Source organism: Xyrauchen texanus, chromosome 21 (assembly GCF_025860055.1).
Source record: "Xyrauchen texanus isolate HMW12.3.18 chromosome 21, RBS_HiC_50CHRs, whole genome shotgun sequence".
Lineage (NCBI taxonomy): Eukaryota > Metazoa > Chordata > Actinopteri > Cypriniformes > Catostomidae > Xyrauchen > Xyrauchen texanus.
The window spans coordinates 3687477-3704638 of record NC_068296.1 but is presented as its reverse complement, the minus strand read 5'-3'; the positions used below and the strand labels follow the sequence as shown (position 1 = coordinate 3704638).

At 35.5% G+C, this 17162-nt stretch overlaps 1 protein-coding gene and 1 long non-coding RNA gene across 2 annotated transcripts in view; both read left to right on the top strand.

Annotated features, from left to right (window-relative positions):
• The first annotated feature begins 767 nt into the window (after positions 1-767).
• Positions 768-5470, top strand: LOC127661251 (uncharacterized). The gene is made up of 3 exons (XR_007972749.1): positions 768-823; positions 3058-3134; positions 3868-5470. It is a non-coding gene; the product is annotated as an uncharacterized LOC127661251 (long non-coding RNA).
• A 1425-nt stretch (positions 5471-6895) lies between these two features.
• The window catches only part of zgc:77752 (uncharacterized protein LOC393862 homolog), a 14870-nt gene continuing 4603 nt past the window's right edge, over positions 6896-17162 (top strand). Inside the window, 7 exon segments of the mRNA XM_052151871.1 lie at positions 6896-7185; positions 7846-7926; positions 8838-8956; positions 9044-9181; positions 12441-13006; positions 14759-14892; positions 14894-15026. Of these exon segments, the coding sequence (XP_052007831.1) occupies positions 7007-7185; positions 7846-7926; positions 8838-8956; positions 9044-9181; positions 12441-13006; positions 14759-14892; positions 14894-15026 (1350 nt within the window). The 5' untranslated portion in view covers positions 6896-7006.

Genomic DNA, 17162 nt, shown 5'->3' with positions numbered 1-17162 from the left:
AATGAACTTTTGCATGATATTCTAATTTTTCGAGTTTCACCTGTACATTGAGGCCTTCACTTTGAGATAAGGTGCTTCAAAGAGTACCATTGTACTCAAAGAGCTTCTTCATCACTAGGGAATGGTTGGATCCATTTGCAGGTTTGCTTTCAATTGATTCCATGTAAATATTCCACTTCATCCAGTATTCCTTTTAATATGCTCCGAAAGTATCATGTTACTGTTGTACTGAGTGGAAAACCCCTTCAAACGAGTCCGAATGATTCCGATTGAATCGCGATTTGGGAACCGATTCAGATCGTGCTAAGGCTTATGAACGGTTTATTGAAAAGAACCGACTCAAATGAGGAATTAATTCATGAATCGGACGTCACCAGCTGTGATTCTTAACATCCGACAAAATATATAAGACTCACAACTTATGTTCAACGTTTGAGCTTATTTTGACTTAATGTTGTCATGGAAACATAACATTAGTATTCATTCAATAAAATAGCATTGTTACTGAGAAGCTAAACAGTGTGTTTTGTTGTTTTGCTATGATAGAGTTCACATCATTCAGAGCTTTGAAATATCTCTCAACAATTCTCTCTCACTTTCATTTCTGTGTGAAGAAAATCCCCCAACCAAAAACTAAACAAACTCTGAATCTAACGTGACTTTACAGGATTGGCCGGCGGTGCAGATCACCTCATGTTGTACTGTACTGTAAAGGGGCGTGAACTGCAGAGGAAAAGTATAAGTAAAGGACACAGCATATCTGCATTATTTATAAACTGCATAAAACCATTCTGCTCTTAACCTTAAAGAAATCATCACCATGGTAAGATAATTATCTTCTTATTAGGAAAATATAAGCGTTTATTACGTATAATATTACGTTTGTTTTTACTTAAAAGCATAATCAAAACATGTTTTTTGAAATAAGTACAAAAAGTGCAGGTATAGCAGTTAACTTGCTTATTATATTTTCAAACAGTTACAACAACAAATGCCAAAACTATCAGTTCTTATAGCCTAACTAATGTAAACACTTTTGAGTAATTTTCATGCATCCTCTCCTTCTGTTGTTAAAAATCTTATACTGTGTATTTGATCTTTTTTTTGTAAGTATTAAAATGAGTTTCAATTACATATTAATGACATTGCATGAAATTAAAACTTAATGAGAGAATCTGTTATAATTGTTAAAATCACACACACACACACACACACACACTCACACACATGTTGTGTTTCCATGTTTTATGGGGACTTTCCATAGACATAATGGTTTTTATACTGTACAAACGTTATATTCTATCCCCTAAACCTAACCCTACCCCTAAACCTAACCCTCACAGAAAACTTTCTGCATTTTTACATTTTCAAAAAACATAATTTAGTATGATTTATAAGCTGTTTTCCTCATGGGGACCGACAAAATGTCCCCACAAGGTCAAAAATTTCGGGTTTTACTATCCTTATGGGGACATTTGGTCCCCACAAAGTGATAAATGCACGCTACACACACACACACACACACACACACACACACACACACACACACACACAGTTGTGTTTCCATGTTTTATGGGGACTTTCCATAGACATAATGGTTTTTATACTGTACAAACGTTATATTCTATCCCCTAAACCTAACCCTACCCCTAAACCTAACCCTCACAGAAAACTTTCTGCATTTTTACATTTTCAAAAACATAATTTAGTATGATTTATAAGCTGTTTTCCTCATGGGGACCGACAAAATGTCCCCACAAGGTCAAAAATTTCGGGTTTTACTATCCTTATGGGGACATTTGGTCCCCACAAAGTGATAAATGCACGCTCACACACACACACACACACACACACACACACACACACACACACACACACACACACACACACACACACACATGTTGTGTTTCCATGTTTTATGGGGACTTTCCATAGACATAATGGTTTTTATACTGTACAAACTTTATATTCTATCCCCTAAACCTAACCCTACCCCTAAACCTAACCCTCACAGAAAACTTTCTGCATTTGTACATTTTCAAAAAACATAATTTAGTATGATTTATAAGCTGTTTTCCTCATGGGGACCGACAAAATGTCCCCACAAGGTCAAAAATTTCGGGTTTTACTATCCTTATGGGGACATTTGGTCCCCACAAAGTGATAAATACACGCTCACACACACACACACACACACACACACACACACACACACACATATTAAGCATGCATTATTTGAAATATTAATCTTTTGTTTGTGAATATGCACGTCAAAGTGCAGAACATAATTTCTTTTTCACCCTGCATCTCATTGTAAAGAGTTGAGAGCGTGCCAGGGGTTTTCCTATCTCAGGTCTTAGGTGGAGTCTTCTAGAACTTTTATTGTTTTCATTTGGTTCAGTCGCTGCATCCTCCACCATATTCTCCCCCATCGACGTTCTCGGGAAGTCGCGCATGAAAACTCGTTCATCGTGAGACACTGATGTAAACACAGAGAAGGTGCGCAACGGTTAAATCAGTCCGTGTAGCGCATGCTGATTGCATGCAAACGTGACATCCCAATAATAACCAGAAAAAATAAAGATTTGGTGCATGACACGGGACTTTTAAGTATAAAGAAGTCAGAAAAACACCGGGGACTTTTATTTTGAAATTCAGAAATGAATTGCAGATTAATTTTTGCAGATAATCGATAGTTCCAAAAACCATCAATGATTAATTGTTAAAACTGATATATCGGTCTCCCTTTACATGTTATAATGATTAGTGGTGATATATGATGTAATAACAAACATGTGATTTGATTAAACTAATATATTGGGGATGTTTTTGGTGCTAGATTATATGGTTATGACATATCCATTCTTTGCATTTATGATCACTAGTCCCAACCATGCATATGCTGTTCGTGGTTGGAATTTAAGAACATCTTTGTTTACTTTTGTATGATTAGCAAATCTAATACTGTGCTGGGCTCCCACTTGATATCCAGTGTACAATCTGGTGATAAACTGCTCAATATTTAACTGAGTCACAATGTTTGCCCTCCATCAACAGATCTTACTGGAGGGGAGTGAAGAGGACGACAACGATGACGATGATGGAGGTGCTGGAGTAGGCGTCTGCTGCCAAAGGTATACAAACACTCCACACCCAGATGCAGCCAGTGTTGAGAAAGGGCTAGATAGACACGCTGGATCCATGAACTGTGTTTATTTGTTGATACAAACCAGAAGCCAAACACACAGTTCCTGTCGGGACTAAGGCAATGCCGCCACGATCCATAAACACCTCCCGCGCCATACGTATCAATGACGAAACCTGACTGTAGACCTTAATGGAACATTCCTCCATGGAAACGATGGATCTCGCAACTTCTCTGCTGTACAGTGGCAGTAACATCGGTTTTCTTCTTTTGTGTCTGTTTGTGCAACCCTTGTGTTTTCCCTAATGGAAACAAGCAACTGTTAGTTAGTCTGTCCTATGTAGCAGTGAGCTATATAGTTTATTTACTATATTAACAAACAGAAATAATAGAAAATCATAAAAATGATAGTTTATGACAATGAAAGTAAGATGATTACTGGGACAGTCTCTAGAATTTACTCCGAATGATGCCAAAAACAAAAAATATCCAATGAGCGGCAGTTCTGTGGATGGAAATGTCTTGTTGAGTTCAAACTGAGAAAGTCTACAGTAACTCAGATAACCGCTCTGTACAATTGTAAAGTGCTCATTGACTGTATAATATTATTTATATGCGTAGTTTTGATAAATGGAAATGAATCATTGTTTTGTGTAGAAGAAAACAATTGTCCAATATTTAAATAAATAATGTAATATAATAATGTTGTCCTCCACAAACAGATCCAGATCTACATGGAGGGTGAAGATGAAGACAAGAATGACTTTGGTCCACATATAAATGGATGTCTGCCACCTCGGGTGGACCACTAGTCTACATCATTGATTGATGAGAAGAGTGCAAAGCTGCTGGATAATATTCATGAACTTTCTTTTCCTTTATGGAAATGAAGAGTTTATAAAAACACTGTTTCTGTGTTTAAGCTTCACACACTGAGGATTATCCACAGAGATACTTGAACTACTTCTGCTGTTTACTGCAGCAGGATTGTTGCAGTCTGCTTTGAAGTCTGTCTGATCAGAAGAAACCAAGAAGGAGCATACGGAGATCCGGTGCAGCCTCGTGGTTCAATATCTTGGACACCAGCTGTATGACTGGATGCACGTTAGTCATTTTAGGAGTGGATTTACCCTTACCTATGTAGTTTTTGTTGTGAAACTATAGCATCATGGTAAATGGTCTGTACTTATATAGCGCCTTTTTAACCTTAATGGTATTCAAAGCGCTTTACACTGTGACTCATTCACCCATACACAAATGATGGCAGAGCTGCATGCAAGATGCTAGCCTGCCATTGGGAGCAACTTGGGGTTCAGTGTCTTGCCCAAGGACACTTCGGCATGTGGAGTCGTGTGGGCCAGGATTCAAACCACCAACCCTGCGATTAGTGGCCGACCCGCTCTACCAACTGAGCCACAGCTGCCCCGGCGTGTTTGTCCAAGCTCTGGTCTAAAAAAATGTTTATTATGATTTATTTACAATCATAAGATTGTAAATAGCAGAGTCATTACAATGCTATAGATATCCATTCATTTCTAATAGAATGTGGTGGCCCATTCTCAGGAAGCGATTCCATTTGTGCCCGAAAATGTCAGGGAACAATTCGTTTTTGGAAAAATCCATGTTTGGTTTTCCCCATAACAGAGATAATTTTTTTAAGGATATGAAAGAAATGAAATTCAGATACTGTAAGATAAAGTAACTTCTGTTTGAACCATGTGATCAACAAGACATTGATTATTTCACTTCCTCAAATAAGATGCCAAATTCAGTATTTTTAGAAGAAGTGAATTTATATTTGAATTTCAATAAAAAGACATGTTTTTATAAAATGTTGCATTAGTAAATAGGATAAACGAATTGGTATTCAGATAAAACTAACATAAAAAAAAAGAGATGTTTAATTTGGACATTTCTTCATTCAAATTCAAACATTCAAAGCTTTCAATTAATGTGAATAAATGAATGATAACTGAATAAAATAATATTGTCAGTAATAAATCATATGCAGTATGTCAAAGGACTCTGTTTCCTGAGAATGGGCCTGGTATCTTTTCAGCATTATTTTGGTATAAATTCATTTACTGAATTTTGTATCGATAAATGTCATGAATTTTTGTGTTGATTCATTTAATGAATTGTATAGAAATATTGTTACTGAATGACATTTAATTGTCATTCATTAACTGAATTTAATTGTCTAGCGGAAAATGAGGTTAGTGTGGGAAGGGTGTTGTTAGTTAATGTTGTTGTAGATATAATTAATATCTCTACAATCTTCTAACAGGCCACACAGGTAACACCCCTGCTTAAAAATAAAATCAATCAAAATCAAAATGTGTCTCCAATTGCTAATTTCATTGAACGAAATGCCAATACAACTACTTTGGTAATGCATTTCTAACATGATGAATGAGGCCATCGTTTAGCATCAGAATCAGCCAAGACTGGCACAAAGTAAACATTCATCCAGCACATTCCTTTAAACATCTCTCTTGTTTATCAATCAGTCTAAATAAGTGTGTAATTGTTAGGTAGTTCTTTTACACCTTGACAGATCATGTTATATAATTAGGCTTACTATGAACCATGAATGTCATTCCACTAAGTATTTATGACACTTAATACGGATTGGAAACTAATAGCTGAGTCAGCTTTAAGATGCGCACATGTGCCTGAATGCAGCAGTCATGTTGGGTACTCTCTACATGTATGTTATGCTGTCTACACATAATCCATATAACTAAAACACATGATCTTTTTAGCGATGGATCCAAATGGGTAAGTCAGTATTTTGGCTGGTATACTAGAATGATCAATATAGACTGAGAACAGTACAGAACTGCAGATCAGGCCTAAAGCTTCAAATGTAGGTCAGCAAATGTGGTGGCGGCACAGTGATGAATTGTTGTACGTATAGCTTGAGTGCTCTGAAATACTATTTTCTAAACAATTTCTTAAGGTTTTATTTTATTGTGCAATGAGAAAAATGACCTAAGGTATATATATTTTTATAATGTAGCACAATCCTGTCTTTGACTGTTTGCATGTTTACTGTCTCTTATTTCCGGTCTGTAGATTTCCTGTGCTTATTTTTGAAAGTATATCACAATTTAAACTGCAGCCTGCTAAGGATAAGCCATAAGTTAAAATATACACAGTCATTTGCTTTTAGTTCCTCTCCTCTCCTCTCCTCTCCTCCTCTCTCCTCTCTCCTCCTCTCCTCTATTCTCCTCTTCTCCTCTCCTCTCCTCTCCTCTCCTCTTCTCCTCTCCTCCTCTCTCCTCCTCTCTCCTCTCCTCTATTCTCCTCTTCTCCTCTCCTCTCCTCTCCCTCTCCTCTCCTCCTCTCCTCTCCTCTCCTCTCCTCCTCTCTCCTCTCCTCTCTCTCCTCTCTCTCCTCTCCTCTCTCCTCTCCTCTCCTCCTCTCCTCCTCTCCTCCTCTCTCCTCCTCTCTCCTCTCCTCTACTCTCCTCCTCCTCTCCTCTCCTCTCCTCTTCTCCTCTCCTCCTCTCTCCTCTCCTCTCTTCTCCTCCTCTCTCCTCTCCTCTCCTCCTCCTCTCCTCTCCTCTCCTCTTCTCCTCTCCTCCTCCTCATCTCCTCTCCTCTCTCTCCTCCTCTCTCCTCTCCTCTATTCTCCTCTCCTCCCATCTCCTCTCCTCCTCTCTCCTCCTCTCTCTCCTCCTCTCCTCCTCTCTCCTCTCCTCCTCTCTCATTTCCTCCCCTCTCTTCTCCTCCTCTCTCCTCTCCTCTCCTCCCATCTCCTCTCCTCTCCTCTCCCCTCTCCTCTCCTCCTCCTCTCCTCTATTCTCCTCTTCTCCTCTCCTCTCCTCTCCTCTCCTCTCCTCCTCTCCTCTCCTCCATGACACCACAGGTTCCAGTCCCCAGGCCCTCATACTCTCAGGCCAGGGAGAGTCTGGTGAAAGCAATCCCTCCAAAAATCATCTGTCTCCTGGCTTGTGGAGGGAGGGACTGCCGCTATGAGGGTCCGGCGTGCTGGAGTACGAGCCAGCAGGCCATTAAGGGCGTGTTCTCAAGCTGGTGAGTCGTAAAGCATTTCTATTTTAAAAATATTACTCACATTCTTTGACGTTTACGTAATTTGCCATTCGGATTGGTGCACATCTTTTGCACACTGACAAGATGTCAGCATTTAGAACGAGAGAACAGAACAGAAACTGGGAAAGTGAAAAAATCATAAAGAAAAACAAAAAGGCACTCTTTCAATTATGCAAATACTCAAGTGTGAATTTGAACACTGAAATGCATTTTTGAATGTAAGATGTTTCTCAAAATTGCGTGATGCATCTAAAATTACCTTATTTGAGTTGAACACAAATATTGTTTTTTTGGGTGAACTATTCCGTTAAACCTCATGTTGTTCCAAACCTGTTGTTCTGACTTGTTTTCTTTCATGGAACACAAAAGGAGATGTTAGGTCTCAGTCACTATTCACTTTCAATGTTTGGAAAAAAAGGTGCAGTGAAAGTGAATGGTGACTGAGGCTAACTACTGCCTCACAATACCATCTCAAAGAAAGTCATATGGTTTTTGGAGCAACATGAGGGAGAGTTTTGGGTGAACTATCCATTTATGGTATTGTGACGTATAGTGAAATAATCCCAGCTTTCTTTGACTCACAAGTATATCGTAATACAACCATGCATAATTTTACTGCATATTATTTATCACTGTATTCAGGGTGACTGATGATATTATTGCAATGGCACGACCTTCTACACATCTTATTGAAAGATACAGCATCATAGAGCAGTTCAAAAGGTGAGCACTTTTTAACAGAATCTAAATAAAGTGTGAAATATAGCCGGTTTTATGGTTTACTAGGGTTAGAGTCAAATTTATTCAGATATTTTTATGTTGGCATGCTGAGTAAATATTTATGAATTTATGTTAAATAAATAGGCCTTATTGATTTATTTTGTAGCGGATTACATGGTATTTTGAATTGGCAAAGGACTTTTATTTTGATGGGTGATACTGGAACTTTTTTTGGTATTTTTAAATTTTTTATAGGGAAAGTGTATGTATATTTTAGGTGCTGTATGGACATCAATTTTTATTGATTTTTTTGTACATATTAATTAACACCTTTTGGCATTTTTAACATGCACAAATTACCCAATTTAAATAGTAATCTGTTAATCTTTTAGATTATACTTTTTGGGTAATAAATCTGATTACTTTTGGATTACCCGTTGCATATGTTGGTTACAATCTTAACATGAATTTTAAATGTATTAAGAACCAATCAACACTCCTTTTAAACATTAGTAAACATAAAATCAAACAGATAGCTGATATGAGTCAGTCATTGAGATGGATCACAAAAATAATGTTATCAAGGATTGTTAAAAGAATAGTGGTTCTTTAGGAAATTAAGAATAGGTATTGGACTTTTTATCATCCAGCTTTGAAAGCAATGATGAGAGAATGTCTCTTGAGATCATGTAGAGATGCATGGTTTGTACTTCATGAAAAGGTTCAGAAGTGCATTCACATGTTGCAAAAGAACAAAGTTGCATGTGAATGCACTCTGAAATGTTTGTCATTAAATACTTTATATATAGAGAAAAAACAGAACTTCCAAATGCTTCTTAAGATGGGATGTGGAGTCTTTTTCAATGGATATCATTTTTACAAGTCTTTAAGTCTGTCTGTGTACATTCTTACAGGTTGAACATTAAATCCATCATTAACATGCAGCTTCCCGGGGAGCATGCTCACTGCGGCCCTGCACTGGAGCCTGACAGCGGCTTCACATATTCACCGCAAGTCTTTATGGACAGCCAAAGTGAGTCACAGATAAACACATTCATCAATCACCTTATATGAATATATGAATGACAGCTATTGCTTTTGACTTATATTCTTCTGGTAGTTTACTTCTATAATTTTGGGATGACTGATCATGGGGTGTCGACTCTGGAGGGGATGTTGGATGCTGTGAAGGTGTTGGCGTTCTCGGTTCAGGAGGGGAAGGTGGCTGTACATTGCCATGCAGGCCTCGGCAGGACAGGTTGCAAATTAAAGAAATAGTTCACCCAAAAATGGAAAGTCTATTATTATTTACTCACCCTCATGTCGTTCCAAACCCGTATACTTTTATGTTTTCTGTGGAACCCAGTAGGAGAAAAATTGAAGAATCTTCACAGCTCTTTATTCTATTGAAGTGTCTTTTAAGCTCATTAATAATAATAATAATAATAATAATAATAATATATATATATAATTTTTTAAGATTTACGCTTTGCAATTTTATAAAAAAAATTCCAATAAATTGAATTGTGCAATCATAAAAAAAATTAAATGAATACAATTTTAAATATTTTTATTTATTTAATTTTGTTAAAGATTACTCATTTCAATTTGATGGAAATTTGTTATGAAATTGAAATGCGAGTTAATCTCATAAATGAAATAACTGATTAAAGTGTTTGTTGACAAAGGTTTTTTTGTTCTACTCAACAATAACGAAGACGAGACGAAAAAGACTTATAATGCCGATAATTAAACGGTTGTAATTAAAACACACTGTTGACGATAATATGCCAATAATAAAAAAAAAATAGAGCAAAAAATTACCAATGCATGAAAATTGTTTTTTTTTTATTTATTTATTTATTTATTTATTACGAAAGAAATATCTATAAAGAATTTATAGAAATCATCCAGTCTTAGTATGTTGGGGATTCTCTGAAAGAGCTGAACACCTGTACAATGAAGTTTACCAACTGGTTAATTACCTCACTCAAACATCCTATATAAGTGACATTAATCAGCTTTATTCACAACATAAATGTAATATTATAACTTACATCTGCACAAACAATGAAGCCAATGAACAAGTGAACTTGAACAAAGTTACGAGCTAGTCAGAATGTGTAACATCCGTCCAATTCCTTAAAAACACGCTACAAGAATTCACAACAGAGTAACTTCTAAAAAGTAGCTAATACTTAAGTATACTCATTATATGCTATTATTTCAGTTTTATTAATTTATTTCAGTTTTATTTCAGCTATTATTTCGTTGACGATAATATGCCAATAAAAAAAAGATAGAGCAAAAAATTACCAATGCATGAACATTTTTTAAATGTTTTTTAACTAAAGAAATATCTATAAAGAAGTTTTTTAGGACTGTTTTCTCATGTTGCTTAGTTTTACATAATAAACATAATATGTTTGATACATGTTTACATAATTGTAAATAGCTTATATATTTTTTCAAAGTATTTGAATATTTGGTTCTGTTGGACCTGCAGGTCCAAAAGGGGGCGTTATATCGCGAAAAATCTTAACGTTTCTGTATATATAAGTCAGGCATGTGAGGTATCATTTGAAAGCTTAGAAGATATCCATCTTAAGTTAACCAAGTTATGTTACTTAAAATAACAAAACAAGGCCTCAAAACATTCACGCTGAAAATGAATACTAAACAAATCATCGGACATATATGTTATTGACTATTGATGATACAAACATCATAAAGGGAAGGATCTCAGCTTTCTAATAACACTTAAATTGAGCTTCTAGTCCACTCAGAGGCTGAGATATTCGATGAAACAATGATGGCGGTGCATGAACTGAACATTAGACTGAATGTCTATGGACGAGTACATCTGTGAGGGATAAAATGCATTAGAGCGCCACCTACATTTCAGATCTCTATATTGTGATGTAAGGTGAAAGCTTACTGCCATCTAGTGTAATAAAATAAGTGTTTTCAAAGTGAGGTTGAGTGAACAGGACCAGAATTACATGTTTACAAAGTTAGGACAACAACAACAAAACATTTCTGTGTATCATAAGATTATAAACATATATACGATTTAGAGAGATTTCTGATCAAATTTTTAATTTTTTAAAAAATTGTATTAGTTCACAGTCTGTGTAAATAGTGAGTTTTTAAATTTGAGTGTGAAAAATTGAACACAAATGCACCAAAGTTAGAGGGGTTAATACGTGTTTTTTTTGTGCACATTATCATCAACTAAAATGTTATTTTTGTTTACGAAAATGTCATGCCGCTTTGGTCAAATTTAGTAAAATGGACTAAAATGAATAAATATGCCATGATGAAATATTGACAACCGGAAATGTAAAGGATTTTCTTTTCCGTAAAAGACAGAAATTATGACTAAAATAAAAAGCTGTGTGAAAATTATAAATTATTAAAAAATATTAAGTCATACAGGACCGATGTTTTAGTAGTTATTCAATGATAATCTCCCCTCCACCAAAGAGGAAAATTCGTGCCAATATGCCAATGGCATGTTGCGCCAGGTTTGATTAAATGTATATTAAAAGCCATCGGTTCTTGCATGTCACATGACCGATCGCAAAGTGACAGTTATAATAAACATATTGGAGAATGAGATTTCACACAAAGCGATTTTACGGCTTCAAATGACATGGCAAATTAATCATATTTCATGCTACTTGGTTAACTTGTTTTTTTAATGGTCCTTTTGAAGCTTGAATGATGTGGTCACTATGAACTGTTGTGAATAATAGCAGAATTGTCATTTTTGGGTGAATTATCCCTTTAACATACATCATCACTTTCATTCTAGATTCAGTTGAGGTTCTATGTGAACAACACATTCTAGATTCAGTTTGAGGTTCTATGTGAACAACTTATTCTAGGTTCAGTTTGAGGTTCTATGTGAACAACACATTCTAGGTTCAGTTTGAGGTTCTATGTGAACAACACATTCTAGATTCAGTTGAGGTTCTATGTGAACAACACATTCTAGATTCAGTTTGAGGTTCTATGTGAACAACACATTCTAGATTCAGTTTGAGGTTCTATGTGAACAACACATTCTAGATTCAGTTTGAGGTTCTATGTGAACAACACATTCTAGATTCAGTTTGAGGTTCTATGTGAACAACACATTCTAGATTCAGTTTGAGGTTCTATGTGAACAACACATTCTAGATTCAGTTTGAGGTTCTATGTGAACAACACATTCTAGATTCAGTTTGAGGTTCTATGTGAACAACACATTCTAGATTCAGTTTGAGGTTCTATGTGAACAACACATTCTAGATTCAGTTTGAGGTTCTATGTGAACAACACATTCTAGATTCAGTTTGAGGTTCTTTGTGAACAACACATTCTAGATTCAGTTTGAGGTTCTATGTGAACAACACATTCTAGATTCAGTTTGAGGTTCTTTGTGAACAACACATTCTAGATTCAGTTTGAGGTTCTATGTGAACAACACATTCTAGATTCTAGAACTCCCTAATATTTGCCCTCCTGAACAGGTGTTCTCATTGCCTGCTTTCTGGTGTACACGAGTCGAATCAGTGCCAGTGAAGCAGTCCACTATGTTCGGATCAAACGACCTCGCTCAATCCAGACTCAGTCACAGATCAATCTGGTGTTTGATTTTGCCCGACTTATGGGCTCCCAGTTGGCCCAGTTCCCATGCCTGAACTTGCGACACGGTTCCACCTTCAGTCTGGGGCAGTACCTCCAGCGCCAGGCTCTTCTGCTACATGGGGAAGAGGCCCGCACCCTCGCACACACGCCCAAGATCCTACACGTCCTCTGCAGAATGCTGATAGCTTTAACTCAAGGGGCATCGTGTCCTCCAGAGGTCCAGAGAGAAATGGAGAAGAGGGCGACCATTTTGGCTGTAAGGAAGACCGTGAGGGACACACTTTCAAAGAGGAACCTGCCAGTATTGAGGGAGAGGAGAGTCTCCTGCAGAACGTTCTCCTGCGAGTCCTGGGACGAGCCATTTGGGTTCTTGGAAAGGAAAAGGGAAATCCTTCTAAATAAACGTAGCTACAGCGAATCAGATCTCAGCAAAGTTATCGTCACTGAGGTGAGAGACAATCAGTTTTAACAGCAATACTTTATATTTGATTGCTATAAAGTCTAGAGACAAAAGACCAGTCTCACTATATAAAATATAGATTGAGAACATGCGGACCCCCTTAGTCACTTGTTTATGGGTGTTTGTTTTTATTTTTAAGCATCTTATATACTAAATATCTTATGCCATTTTGCTTGTCAGTTATGATCTATTTTTTTTTTATATTCAGATATTTATACTTGACAACAAGACAAAAATACTCATTAAGAAAATGATTACATATAAATACAGTATACTGTATATGCACTGCAAAAAATGATTTTTGTCTTGATTTCTTAATTTGATTTTCTCTTTTTTGATCTTAATATTCTTAAAACAAGGTAAATGTAATTGACATGCATAATTTCACAAGATATTTTGTCTTGTTTACAGATAGATATAAAAAATATATAGTGATGTTTATGCTTAAAAGTAAAAATATTAATAAAAATAATTTAAAAAAAATGTAAAAAGGGGAAAGAAAAATCTACTTAATTTAAAAAAGTGGAAACAAGTTAATTTTTCTTACCACATTGGCAGATTTTTTTCCTTTTTCATATTTAGATATTTTTACTGGAAAACTAGACCAAAATATTTTTTTCCAAATATATCGCATATGCAAATCATCTTTCATATCACCATATTTACATTAAATAAATAAATAATTTTTTTTAAAAAAAATAATAAAATAAGACATTTTGTTCAGGTCACATGGAGTAACCCAAATAAAACTTATATTCATGATAAAAAAATACTGATATTTGTAAAAAAAAAACAAAAACAAAACATTTAAATATGTTTAAAGACTTAAAAAATAATGATAAAGTTGAGTACACTCACAAGTATTCAAAGTGTACGGAAAGTATTTTACTTGATGGTTACAACACATTTTACATTATTAAACATAATAAAAATAAATTTGTTACATTGTAGAAAATACTATAATGTTTTTCAAAATTGTATGAAACCAACATACCATGAACTTGATACATGTTTAAACTAGATCTCAGACAACCGTATATGTCAATGACCCTTATGTAAGTGTGACGCTCTTGTTCTACCCGCTCCGTACGTGACTCGAACCTAGGTCTCCGGCGTGGGAGGCGGGATGTACTAACAAGGAGGCTAAAGGCTACAGCCTCTAGCGTCAGTCACTAGTGCACCTCTTGAGGTCAGGAGAGTGAGGTTTACACACTGCACAGCTATCTACCAGCTGGCTCCTGTTACACTCACCCCCATCCGGGTCACGGCACCAATGTGACACTCTTGTTCTACCCGCTCCGTACGGGACTCAAACCTAGGTCTCCGGCGTGGGAGGTGGGTGCTCTAACAAGGAGGCTAAAGGCTACAGCTCCTAGCATCAGTCGCTAGGTTTACACACTGCACAGCTATCTACCAGCTGGCTCCCGTTAAATAAGCACACATATTTTCTGCTTTGGTTCTCAGTTTCAGTTTATTAAGTAAATGTAAATTAATAAATGTAGATCATACAGGTACTCAAAATTACAATAAATGTAGGTCATTTTTAAGAGCAACATTGTTCAGACTTTTCAGTGCTTGGGTGTTTAATTTTTTGGCCTCAATCAACATGTAGTGACACTCTGACATTACAAGTGATTAATTAAAAATATAATCTCGGCAGACTTTGCTTTCTGAAATCATATGAACACATGTTGTGAAACTGCCTGAAAATGACACACATAATCCTGTTGTTTCTACAAGGATTTCACTTGTACACAGTACTCTCCTAAATCTAGTGGCAGACCCTCAAGTCTGCAATGGACAAACCAGTCAAGATCAGAGAATAACAGATTCCCAACAGAACACCAATGGCAGGACCCTACAGACAGACCAGTGCAATGGATCAACAGAGAAACAAGCCTCCATTCCACCATCAGCACCTCGTTCGAGTAATGAGACTGCAAGCAAGAAGACAAAGTGTACAACAAAGAAACCTCCGACTGTCCTAAAGTTCAGCTCAAGCTTGGAGGTCAGTATGAATGCAGAGATAAGTCTTCCATTATGTCTACATTTCCCCAAAATGTCTTTATTCAAAGGGTGAATCCCAGCTAACAATTGTATGTTCTATGTAAGTTTTCCTAACGTTAGCATTAGGTTGTGAAAACGTTATTTCTGAAAGTTCTAAGATCTAAATACGTCCATTTTTTGTATTACCGTTCTTCCTTGGTAATGTGAATCTTCTGCAGAACGTTATTAGAACGTTCCATACTCTTGTTATAAAAACGCTCTCTATGTTTTTTAGTATTTATTAAAATGTTACTGGAACCTTCAATTTTCTCAGTGTGCAAACCTTTTCTCAATGTTCTTCTTTGGTTTTAAGAACGTTCTGTAGAATGTTATTAGAACGTTCCATACTCTCGTTATAAAAACGTTCTCTACGTTTTTCAATGGTTATTAAAACGTTACTGGAACGTTCAATTTTCTCAGTGTGCAAACGTTTTCTCAATGTTCTTCTTTGGTTTTAAGAACGTTCTATAGAATGTTATTAGAACGTTCCATACTCTCATTATAAAAACGTTCTCTACATTTTTCAATGGTTATTATAACGTTACTGGAGCGTTCAATTTTCTCAGTGTGCAAACGTTTTCTCAATGTTCTTCTTTGGTTTTAAGAACGTTCTGTAGAATGTTATTAGAACGTTCCATACTCTCATTATAAAAAAGTTCTCTACATTTTTCAATGGTTATTATAATGTTACTGGAGCGTTCAATTTTCTCAGTGTGCAAACGTTTTCTCAATGTTCTTCTTTGGTTTTAAGAACGTTCTGTAGAATGTTATTAGAACGTTCCATACTCTCATTATAAAAACGTTCTCTACATTTTTCAATGGTTATTATAACGTTACTGGAGCGTTCAATTTTCTCAGTGTGCAAACGTTTTCTCAATGTTCTTCTTTGGTTTTAAGAACGTTCTGTAGAATGTTATTAGAACGTTCCATACTCTCATTATAAAAACGTTCTCTACATTTTTCAATGGTTATTATAACGTTACTGGAGCGTTCAATTTTCTCAGTGTGAAAACGTTTTCTCAATGTTCTTCTTTGGTTTTAAGAACGTTCTGTAGAATGTTATTAGAACGTTCCATACTCTCGTTATAAAAACGCTCTCTATGTTTTTTAGTATTTATTAAAATGTTACTGAAACGTTCAATTTTCTCAGTGTGCAAACGTTTTCTCAATGTTCTTCTTTGGTTTTAAGAACGTTCTGTAGAATGTTATTAGAACGTTCCATACTCTCATTATAAAAACGTTCTCTACGTTTTTCGATGGTTATTAAAACGTTACTGGAGCGTTCAATTTTCTCAGTCTGCAAACGTTTTCTCAATGTTCTTCTTTGGTTATAAGAACGTTCTGTATAAAGTTATTAGAACATTCCAGGCTCTCGTTACTGAAACGCTCTCTCAAGGTTTTTCAATGGTTAATAAAATGTTATACAAAACGTTAATGGATCGTTAAATGTCCTGATTATGCAAACGTTTTTTCAGCGTTCTTCCTTAGTTATAGCATCATTCTGTAGAATGTTATTAGAACTTTCCAATGCTCTTGTTACAGAAACATTCTCTCAATGTTACCGGAACGTTCTTTCAACGTTCCACCTGGACCATTGCTTATATATATATATATATAGATTCATGTCGTTCAAGTACTAAATTTGTCTCCACTTTAACTTAGTGAGTTATAATGCCACACAAGTGTCGCTTTCATAATTTTCGACTAGACATTATTTCTTATTATCTAGACATTATTATTATTATTATTATTATTTGTCAATTCTGAATTTATTAATTTATAGATATTTATTTCTATAATTATTTATCCATCACTTGTAATTCACTTCAGCTCTATATCTAATCTTTTTTACTTTAAAGTGAAACCACATTCATTTTACTTATTGAATTATTTCTTGTTACTGAAGATGAATAAATATATTTGAAAAAATATGAAAAAAAAATTACAATTCTGATCAGCAAAAACTACATTTCAAAATGTTTTATTTTACATCAGCACATTTAAAATGTGGCATTAGTTTATAGTTGTGATGACAAATTTTGGAAATATATATATATTTGTTTTACAATGTAGTAACGTTTAAAGAGCGTTCCACTAA